Here is an 11,785-nt window from a genome sequence, read left to right on the forward strand (position 1 = left end):
GCAATAATCGCATTTTGGGCGTTACAGTTCTCCTGCCTTATCATCAAATGTAAGACATTGCTGGACAGCTCTTTCGTACATTTCAATCATTCCTTCGCTCATATGAAGGCTGATGTGACCATTAATACCAGAATGAAGGATATCACATGTGTTGTAGCCTTGTAGGATTCCGTTTCGAAAAAAAAACATGTGTTGTAGGAGCTATGCCACACATTAATCAAAAAGAGAGACACGCTTGTAACGTCAAGGCTCCTGTACATGCATACTGTAGCCATGCTGCATTATTGAAGACGTTGATTGGTCCAACCTTAGCTTCCATTACATTCGGCTCAGTAAATTGCACGGCTTGGGCTGTTAACGGGTTGTTAACCATAGCTTCCAGGACTAAGGTGTGCCACTGCTCCTATTAATTTGTAATTTTGTATCCTCTCTCTATCCCACACCCTTTTTGTGAGCTAATCCCTTGGAACCTCTCATCTTTGTTTGTGTAGATCCTTTTTTATCTATAATGCCTACAAGGTGTTCGATGAAAATCCAAACGAGCTGCAGGGAAAGATTCACCTATACGTACATAGTAGATTTTTTTCTGAAACTATGATGATTTTTATAGCAAATTCGAAAACTATACGGCCTAATGCACAAAAATCGAAACTATGACCCCGTCGGCCTTCTGTTGGCCGAAGAGGGACTTTTCGGCCTACCGTTGGCCGAAGTGGGCTCTTCAGCCTCCCGTTGGCCGAAGATTACCCAGCTGGGCCGAAGATAGTATCTTCGGCTTCCCGTTGGCCGAAGAGCACTTTTCGGCTTCATGTTGGCCGAAAAGTGTCAGGGGCACAAAACGTAATTAAGATGGCCTCAAATGAAAAAGTTATCAACATGAAAAATCTTCGTCTCGTCGAAACGGTTGATTTTGATATAAAAATTGTCTTAATCCGAGGTCGTATGCAACCTATAGAACCAAAACAAGGTCAGGGGCAGAAGCTACAGAGTTACTTCGGACAGACCGAATGGATGTCAGAAAAAATTTTAGGGGACATCCGGTGCACTCGGTGAGGCCGTGTGGAATATAGAAGAGTACGCAAGTTTGGTCACGTTCACTCTGTGAGACCGAACCAAACCACTCGGAGGCTCCGAATGGATCCGAAAAATTACCAAAGATTCTTGTCCGAGTTAAAGTTAGGATTTTTGATCCGAAAAATTGTTTGTCTGCACCTGGAGGACTGTTTGCGTACCGCGCTTTCGGCCGGGTCTCCTTCGACGTGAGCTACGGTGCATCACCCCAGCGTCGAGGGTACACGGTGACATTTTTGTGTGCATCACCCCCGACGTCGAGGGTGCACGGTGACGGACCTGAGAGGTGACCATTGCCTCTACTTTTAAGGTGGATGACGCCACCGCCGAAAGTTTTCGTCTCAATTCCTGCCATTGCAACAGAGACATTTCTTCAATGCCGGCATATGTCTTCCCGATGTAGATGAACAATGCCCACATCGATTTATGAGGCGGCTGGACTTCCCGTACAATAAAAGGACTAAAATTCTATCAAAAAATCTTTGGAGATTTCTCGGAGCCTCCGAGTGGTTTGGTTCGGTCTCACCGAGTGAACGTGACCAAACTTGTGTACTCTTTGTATTCCACACGGTCTCACCAAGTGCATCGGGTGTCTCGTGACAAGTTTTCTGACATCCATTCGGTCTGTCCGAAGTAACTCTGCATCTTCTGCCCCTGACCTTGTTTTGACTCTACAGGTTGCATACGATGTCGGATTAAGACGATTTTTATATCAAAATCAACCGTTTCGACGAGACGAAGATTTTTCATGTTGATAACTTTTTCATTTGACGCCATCTTAATTATGTTTTGTGCCCCTGACACTTTTCGGCCAACGGGAAGCCGAAAAGTGCTCTTCGGCCGCTCAAGAGCCCACTTCGGCCAACTGTAGGCCGAAAAGTCCCACTTCGGCCAACGATAGGCCGAAAAGTCCCTCTTCGGCCAACAGAAGGCCGATGGGGCCATAGTTTTGATTTTTATGCATTAAGGCGTATAGTTTCCGAATTTGCTATAAAAATCATCATAGTTTCAAAAAAAAATCTACATAGTACTATCCATGCTCTGTTGTCTGCTCAGTAAGTTCTTTTCCTGAAATTTAGTTTAGTCAACGATGACTTGGCAAGCTACCATTGATTGTTTGAGGCTGCATCAGATAATGGTAATCATATTTAAAGCACATGTTGCTGTGAATTTTGTACAGTTTCAGACTTTTCTCTGCGATCATTTCTGGAATCAACTTATAGCTCAGGTTCTTACTTACCTTCTTATAACATCTCTAAGACATTGTGAGTTTTGTACAGATTTGACGAAGAGATGGGCGAGGACACCGAGCCATGGAGAGGTGTTGTCATTTCCCCATGTGCTGACTGCTGGAGAAGTCACAGGAGGGTGTGGTGGCATAGGCATTGCTGCCACAACGGGTTTTGCAATGGTCAACGACAGTGCCCCCAGCTCCAGTTCATTACGCGGTTTCTTCTGCTAATAATATGATATCTAAAATTCCCTTTAAAATGGTATCCAATATCTTGCTACCATAAACTGAATGCTCCTTATTCTGAAATTATTGTGTATATCACATTATCACCAAGGAGAGGGTTAATGATCGATGCCTATCAGTTCAGGGCCATTAGTATCCATCAAACCACTGAGTGGAATTTGTTCTGAAGAATGCATGCATATATTACTTAGAGTAACATAACAAGACATATTAGTTTTCATATTATGGAAATACAAAACAAGGTAAGATTTTCTGAATTTTAGGTGACACGCTTCATTTCGTATGTACTTCATTTGCAGCTTGGCGTCCAGATATGTACTCCCTCTGTAAACTAATATAAGACCTTTTATAGACCACTACTTTAGTGATCTATAAAAGGTCTTATACTAGTTTATAGAGGTAGTACTTCATAACTTTATTCATGGTCTCATTTTGTATTTACTGCATGTTGTAACCTGTTATTATCCATATGGACTTATTATTTTATCATACACTGGATTCTCCCCTCTTTCTTTCAAGCAATGGAGAGCACCGTTTATGCATTATTTCACTTCTTCACTCAACATGTTCTTGAAACTTCTATATTGACAGATCGCAGGAAAGTCTAGCTACTTTCTCTTTTGAAAGTTAAGCTGAAGCCCAGCAAAGTTTGTAAGGCGGGGTGAAAATTGTCACTCTAATGCAAGTCGCTCATAGCATTGTTAGGTAGATGATTTCTTTTTACCAGGAAGGATGGGTCTCTAAATCAAAATTTTAGTTTAGGAATTATGTTCACTATTTTATTTGTTCAGGGTCATGTGAGCTTTAGTCCTGTAGGTGAACCTGTTACAAAATTGACAATGGAAGAATGCCTTTTTTCTATATTACTATTTTGGTTGCAAAAGGGAGATGGCATAAAGCAGGAAAGTTTTTTCATTATATTTTTTTGTGGATATTCGATATTTTCTATCAATAGCTACCACATAACCCACTTAAGATTTCAACGGTGTAGAAGTTTCCAAAAAATCATTAAAAAAATACTATTAACACTAGGATTATAGTTGAAAGAACATGCGGTGCCCCCATGTTTGGTTTTGGTAATTGATGACAATCTCTATGGACTAATGGTTGCCTTGAGTTATATTTGAAGGTTTTGTCCATAGGCTTTTCTTGGAGTACATGTGTTGGTTTCAAGGAGAGTTTGTGTTGACCAAGGTGCTATTAAGGAATTATCCAAAGCTTGGTCATGTGAGAGTTGAGCTTATTGCAAGCATGTCTTGAAGAAGAAGATTGTGTGATCATTCATGTTTACCTTCAAGACATCATCCAAATGAAGAGAGTTGGAAAGATTCAAGGTTGATCAAGACTAAGTCAAGAGTGAATCAAGTTGATCAACTCACAAAGCGTAGAAGATGTACCGAGAGGGATCAAGTGATCCTATGGTTTGGTAAGCATTGTCCATTGTGCTTTGTGTACTAACCCATGGTCTATGTGAGAGTTCTGCGTGGGGTTAGGTACGTGTTCATGGGCTTGCGTCAAGAGGAAGATATCACTCAACCCATGGAGAGGATGACATCAAGTGGTGATCGTCATCAAGATTGCCGTGTGCAAGTTCAAGTGGATCATCGCGAAGAGATCAAGTGCTTGAAGCTTGCCGTCCATTGTGGTGACAATGGACTTGTGAAGATGTGCCGAAGAGTGGCTCACCCATAGTGGACTATGGGGGAGCAATCATCTAGTCTTCATCGAGCCAACGCAATCAAGAAAGGTGGTCTAACTTGAGGGAGTCAAGATCGTCATCATCTAGCTCAAGTGGACCATGTGCAAGGCAAAGGTTTGCCCTTGATAGGTTTTCTATTTTACCGGTCTCATGGTGGTAGTTTGGAGACCGGTTATAGGATCGTTTGCCGTACTATCAAGGGGGGCTCTCAAGTTGGTAGCTTGATCGTATTGTTAGTAGAGAGCTCAAACCATTGCATCCTTGCATCATCTTTCTTGGTTCTTGTTTGGTTCTCTTTGTGAGTCTTAGAGCTTATGGTCATCTTGATGACAAGCTTGAGTTCATCGAAAATGGAGTTCGCATGCATCTTCTATGATGTTTTCGGTGTTGGAGGTTTTACCGGTCTTTTCCAAGGAAGGGTTCTCACCATTTTCTTATGGGCTTTTTCTCATTTGCTTCTTATTGATATTTCTTTGAATATTGTGTTAGCCCTTGTCGCTAGCTTTCCAACAAACTTGGTTTTATCGAATTCGGAGTCCGTTTGCAAAAGTTGTGGCAGTTTTGGTGTTCTGAAAAGGCTGCAGCGGTACTACCGCGAATTGGAGCGGATGTAATTTTTTATTACCGCTCCAGAGCGGTACTACCGCGGCTCCTACAACGGTAGTACCGCTCCGGACCAAAAACTCGTCCCAAGTCTTGCGGTGGTAGGCTCGGATGTATTTTTTTAGTACCGCTCGCAAGCAGTAGTACCGCTACCATCTGCGGTAGTACCGTGAGGTCGAGCAGTAGTACCGTGAGGACGAGCGGTAGTACCGCTCCGGCGGTTCTACTGGCCTTTTGCCTCCTCGCTGTTGTTTTTCAAAGGGGTATTACCGCCCTAGCGGTAGTACCGCTCCTTGGAGCGGTAGTACCGCTCTGTGCGGGCTGTGAGCATAACGGTTGGATTTTTCCCCACCTATAAAAGCAGGCCTTCTTCCCCAATGAACCTTATCCTTTGAGCTTGTGTTCTTCCCCCATTGTTGACCTTCTTCGAGCTTGCTAACTCTCAATCCCTCCATGGATTCTTGCTAGTTTTTGAGGGAAAAGAGAGAGGAGATCTAGATCCACATTTCCACCAATCACTTTCTCCTCTATGTGAGGGGAACCCCTTGGATCTAGATCTTGGAGTTCTTGGTGTTCTCCTTCTTGTTCTTCCTCTCATTTTCCTCCCTAGCATTAGTTGCTTCGGTGGGATTTGAGAGAGAAGGACTTGGGCACTTCGTGTGCCCTTGCCATTGCATTTGGTGCATCGGTTTGAGTTCTCCACGGTGATACGTGGAAGTGAAGTTTGAGAAGCTTATTACTCTTGGGTGTTTGGGCACCCTAGAGCTTGTTCCTCTTGGGTGCCTTGGCACCTAGACAGTTGGTGTTGTTCGGAGCTCAATCAGTGTGGTGTAAAGCTCCGGGCAAGCGTCGGGGTCTCCAATTAGGTTGTGGAGATCGCCCCGAGCAATTTGACGGGTACCGGTGACCGCCCCCAAGAGTTGCCAAAGTGTACGGGTTCGGTGACCGCCCCCAAGGGTTGCCATTTGTACGGGTTCGGTGACCGCCCTCAAGGGTCCCTTAGTGGAATCACAGCATCTTGCATTGTGCGAGGGCGTGAGGAGATTACGGTGGCCCTAGTGGCTTCTTGGGGAGCATTGTGCCTCCACACCGCTCCAAACGGAGATTAGCATCCGCAAGGGTGTGAACTTCGGGATACATCATCGTCTCCGCGTGCCTCGGTTATCTCTTACCCGAGCCCTTTACTTATGCACTTTACTTTGTGATAGCCGTATTGTTTCTTGTCATACATCTTGCTATCACATAGTTGTTTATCTTGCTTAGTATAAGTTGTTGGTGCACATAGGTGAGCCTAGTTGTTGTAGGTTTTGTGTTTGACAAATTAACCGCTAGGTTTATTCCGCATTTGTTCAAGCCTAAACCGTAATTATTTTAAAGCGCCTATTCACCCCCCCCCCCCCTCTAGGCGACATCCACGATCTTTCAATAGTGTAAGAGGATCTAACGGAGCGATTGAAAAAACACAATTTTGTGTTGCCTTCATATATGTAATTTTTGCCGAGGGCACATAAAGTCATATTTTCCCAATCGCTCTGTTGGAGTTATTTGTTTCACATTTTTTTGAGAATTTTCGAACCATTAAAACCTTAATGGGTTCTGCAGACAACATTTATAGACACAATTTTAGTTCTGGTACTCCACTGGGTCCTAATATAATTAACTTTCAGAGAATGATGGGATTTACCTCAGCAATTGCATATTTCATATATTGGATAGTAAATCTATGAAACACTGTCACTATGTTCTTCTGCAAGTTTCTGTTGATTACATTCATGCATATTTATGTTTAGAGTCAAAACAAGTCCTACAAATAATATGCCATAGTTTATTTTCGGATTCTGGAAATAATTAAATGCCAGTTTATAAGTATTTATACTAAAAATGATATCTCTGACAACCTCTCATGCCAATGGGGCAATACTTCCAGTCCAAATTCATATTTGGCTTTGCCAGTTTCATAGAAATGCTACCTGGATACTGGAGTAGCAACCGTGTGTGAGAAAAGCCTTTTACTTATTCATTGAGAGTTCATTTGTATCGACATCTACTATCTTTGGTCCTTTCCAAGGGCCAATAAGAAAGGGCAAGTTATATATGTTAACTGTCATGGGTACTTTGCTTAAAGAGTACTTGCAGGTTTTCATACCACTCTATCACTAGGATTTCCTTTCAGTTTTTTCTTACACTCTAGGCAAAATATGAATAGCCTCCACTTCAGTTACTTGCCGATAGGTGGTGAACCTGCAAGTAGTTTTTATCATAGTGTGGTAAGCATTGAGAAATTTGTTCATCATACCTCTAAGGTTTAGTGGAAGTATTGTGGTAGTCAGGCAGGAATCATGTTCCAATTACGCCCAGAAGATTTTCATCCTTGTTCTAGCTTCATTGAAGATAAATGTATTATGGCAATTGCACCCTTCCAGGTTTGTGCTTGATTACCTATTCGTATAAATTTGTTTCTTGTGGCAGATAAAGAATAATTTTTGTACGTACATCCTATCCCAACTTGGTAGGTTTACTAATGCCCTGTTCGTATCATGTCTTGTGCTTCTACCGTTAAGTTTGTTATGTTGGACATTGGTGATGATCAGGTAAAGGAAGAAACATTCCAAGCCTCAGGTTTTTCTATACCAATCCCCCGGCTGGTAAGCTCAGGCACTCGTAATGTAAACCGACTTGGATCACATCTAAAATGTCTTTATTGGTCTACTGTAATGAGAAAACCTTTCTTCCGGCAGCACTACAATGCAACATTCAATAAACAGAACTCAATTTTGATATTCTTTTGAACCTTTTTTCTTTGAAAAAAGAATAATTGAATAAAGGAAGGAATATATCATGCACTCACAGTTTTGTCAGTCAGTACCTTATACATGTGTACCAGGAGCATTGGTTTTGCTTCATACATGATGACATGTGAGTGTTGGCCGCCAACTGCTCCTGCTGTCACGGCTAAATCTAGCAGGAAAAAAAAGGAGAGTGACCTCAGGCTGGGCAGGCCATATGGACAACCAGCCCATCACACAATGACCAGCAAACAATTCCAACCAAAGTCAGGCATAAGAGTGACCTGCGACAAAACGCGGCACGGCAAGGTGAGTGGACTGCAGCTTACACCAAATCCGATCAATGTATAGGATGATTTGAGAGCCATAGCGTGGGTCAAGAGTGTCAAGTGAATCAAAAAGACTGGCAGTATAAATCCAGATCCCATCAAACCACTTTTGCTTGAGTTGGGCTTACATTTACCAATTGCACAAACCATGATTAAAAACCTTGAACAGTAGATAAAGTACAGTACTGCTTAGAAGAATGACAATTTGGGAACAATAGGGCAATAGAATTACACATGGGTCTTTAGACTCTGAAAGAAAGAGCATTATGAGGGGAACTACACAACATGGCTCTTTAGACTCTGGAAGAAAGAGCATTATGAGGGGAAACTACACAAAACAGAGTATGAAAAGTGAAAGTGACGGAGTGACAGAGCAAATTGCACATCACTCAGCAGTTTCAGCACACTCAAAAAGAAAAGGAAAAATATATGAAATGATACACCAGTAAGAAAACTTAGCACTGATCACTAGACGGCACGACCAGTGTAGCACGTCGCGGTGATGTCGAATGCTTCTTCTTACTTCCCAGGAGCAAAAGGATCCCGCCTTTGTCGAACTTGATAGGCAGCAGACCAAGAATAACCCCAATGTGATTTCTTGTTCTTAGGCAGATGCCTTGTCGAACTTGAGGGGCTTCACCACCTCCCAGGTGAAGTCGGCATCATCGCGGCCAAAGTGACCATAAGCAGCGGTCTTGATGAACCTGTTTCCACCTTTCTTCAAGTCCAGGTTGATGCTGATCATCCCAGGCCTGAAGTCAAAGTTCTCCTTCACGAGCTTGAGGATCTCCCTGTCGGGGATCTTGCCGGTGCCGTAGGAGTCGACGAACACAGACAGGGGCTCAGGCACCCCAATGGCGTATGAGATCTGCACAATGCAGCGGCGTGCGAGACCACTGGCGATGATGCTCTTGGCAGCCTGCCTGGCAATGTAGGCACCACTGCGGTCGACCTTGGTCGGGTCCTTGCCAGAGAAGGCGCCGCCGCCGTGGGCTCCCCAGCCACCGTAGGTGTCGATGATGATCTTGCGGCCGGTGAGACCGGCATCACCGTGAGGTCCGCCGATGACGAAGCGGCCAGACGGGTTCAGGTGGAAGATGGTGTTCTCATCGAGGTACTTCCCAGGAATCACTGGCTTGATGACGTGCTCCTTGAGGTCTGCGGCAATCTCGTCGTTGGTGACGGTCTCGTCATGCTGTGTGGAGATGAGGACGGTGTGCACACGAACAGGCACCATGGCACCACCCTCGTTTAGGTACTCAATGGTGACCTGGGTCTTTCCGTCAGGCCTGAGCCAGGCGCAGGTGCCATTCTTGCGGACCTCGGTAAGGCGAGCTCCAAGCTTGGTGGCGAGCATGTGGGTGAGGGGCATCAGCTCAGGAGTCTCATCGGTGGCGTAGCCGAACATGATGCCCTGGTCACCGGCACCGATCTCTTCAGGGCGCTTGGTGAAGTGTCCGTGAACACCCTGGGCAATGTCAGGGGATTGCTGCTCGATGTTGACGAGCACCTTGCAATGGTCGGCATCAAGACCGACGTCGTCAGAGATGAAGCCGATATTGCGGCAGGTGTCGCGCACGATCTTCTCGTAGTCGACGGTGGCCTTGGTGGTGATCTCGCCAAAGACCATGACCATGTTGGTCTTGGTGCAGGTCTCGCAGGCAACCTTGCTGTCGGGATCCTGGGCCAAGCAGGCGTCCAAGACGGCGTCGGAGACCTGGTCGCACAGCTTGTCGGGATGGCCCTCGTTCACGGACTCGGACGTGAAGAGGAACGTCTCGGCCGCCATTTCTTCCGTGCTAGCGATGCTCTGCGAATGGAAGAAAATCCAACGATTAGAATCAAACGCATATGAGTCGTGCCACAAAATCACGGTACTGTCCCAGCTACAGAGCATTATAGATGAGAACTCTTATGACTAATCTACACGTCCAGGCACAACAAGAAAAACACCCCAAAACAAGAAAAACAACAAACAGGCCCCTGAGGGGGGTGATTGCTGAACCATCCTGAATCTACCGCCGTCTTCCACACGCCGTCAAAGCCGCCGTCGGAGGAAGGAGCGACGAGAGCCACGAGCCGAAGACCCGCCGCACGCCATCGCATCGAAGCTTTAAAGATCCGAAGAAAGGGCACATCTCACTGTGGCCCATCGGCCGAGGACCACCCCGTGCCTCGGTGCCTGGCGAGCCTCAGATCCGCCATCCCCGGCCGACCACGTCAAAAAGGCCTGGCAACAACCAATCAACCCTGCGCCAGAAGAGAAACCGCCGCCGCCGTCGCCATGAGAAGCAACATCAGCCGGCGACGGCGACCCAGTGTACACATCCACCCGGCCACACAGCAGCCCAAGAGCAAGAACCGCCGTGAGGACGACACAGACGGAAAAACAAAAGATCCATAGCAAAGTGACGACGCCGCCACGACGACCACACCCCGACGCCCGGATACACCAGGCTGGCCACTCCGACGAGGAGCCGGAGCACAATTATTGGGCGTGGCGCCGCCGGCCGGATACAGCGACCCACCCACCTACCAACCCCTTTCACCTCTCTCTTTTTAACTAACTAGCCATGTTTTCATCACGACAAAGCTACGTAGTAATTAAGCGAGCCACGTATGATGAAAAAGTAGAAGATAAATTAGACATGGATGATCGAAGCACGATCAGGACGCGGTGAAGCTAACCTTGTGCAGTTGTGCTGATGCTATTCTTCAGGAGGCCGAAGAACCGAAAGGAAGAGGTCGAATGTATGCACGGTGCTGTAAGGAGATCCCGGCCGCGCAATTTATAGGGGCGGAGGGCCCGCAAGGTCGTGCATGAGTGTTGCTGGTGAGAGCGCGGGACTGCACAACCTGTGCTGCAGCCCTTTGCTGAAGCCCTCCTCGCCACCAAACCCCATTTTTTGCGGTGGGTCAGATCACCTACCAACCATCTACTTTATTTTCTTCCCCACTTGCCCTCTTTTTTAGAAGATCTTCTCCACTTGCCTTGCCTAGTGAGCTGCCTCCGTCAATTCACTATGGACGTGTTTGGTAGGCTACCTGTAGCTAAGTATGCGTGTATAGTTTTCGTCAGTTTTTTAAAAAAACACCTGTAGTTTTATTCATATTCATAACAATCACAGATACACTGATTTGAATTTAAGATCCAAGAAAATAGAAAGTAACTCATATAACTAATAAAATCCCTTGGAAACACCTTCTTGGTGGTATTAATCTCTGCTAGAAGAAATTCTTCAGAGACTTTGGTAAAGAGGCTGCAATTGGACTGAAGCAATGATATTGTCTCTCTTCCATCCGCACGAATATTGTCAATAATGGTTTTTGAAAGTGCCTTGAGTCACCCATCCCAGAAGATGAGAAGTCTTAATTGATAAACGTACTTGGGCTGGGGATGACCCCCCTAGAAATGCAGGACGTCAAAATACGATATCTTCACCATGGTGTCGATGAAATATTTCACCTCCATAAAGAATCAAACCAACAAAAAAAAGGCTTGACACACTAACATGAACTCATCAGATCTGAATAACCGAATCTACGAGGATAGAAAATTCTCTAACCTCATGGCACAGCCAAAAGAACGAGAGTACTTTTGTTTTCACAAAATACAAAGATCACTAGACGCTGACGAAGAACATGAAACTCTTGAAGATGCGAGGTCCCCCCACCTCGCAATGCCAATATGGTAGCTGGAGGCGAGGGAACCAAAAGTCCCTAGCGGTGGTCAGCGGCGGGGCTGCAGCTGTGCCGTTCACGAGCCCTAGACAAATAGAGTTAGGTCGCCAGTTTGGTTGCCTGTGTTTTCTGTTGGGAC

General features: G+C 45.5%; 1 protein-coding gene across 1 annotated transcript; it reads right to left on the reverse strand.

Annotated features, from left to right (window-relative positions):
* Nucleotides 1-8,117: 8,117 nt before the first annotated feature.
* LOC123127932 (S-adenosylmethionine synthase 2) lies at nt 8,118-10,938 on the reverse strand. Its single transcript, XM_044547794.1, has 2 exons — nt 10,654-10,938; nt 8,118-9,775 (listed from the first exon to the last, which is right to left on the reverse strand). The coding sequence occupies exon 2, from the start codon at nt 9,752-9,754 to the stop codon at nt 8,570-8,572; it is 1,185 nt and encodes a 394-aa protein (XP_044403729.1). The 5' UTR covers nt 9,755-9,775; nt 10,654-10,938; the 3' UTR covers nt 8,118-8,569.
* Nucleotides 10,939-11,785: the final 847 nt, after the last annotated feature.

Source organism: Triticum aestivum, chromosome 6A, assembly GCF_018294505.1.
Source record: "Triticum aestivum cultivar Chinese Spring chromosome 6A, IWGSC CS RefSeq v2.1, whole genome shotgun sequence".
NCBI classification, from domain to species: domain Eukaryota; kingdom Viridiplantae; phylum Streptophyta; class Magnoliopsida; order Poales; family Poaceae; genus Triticum; species Triticum aestivum.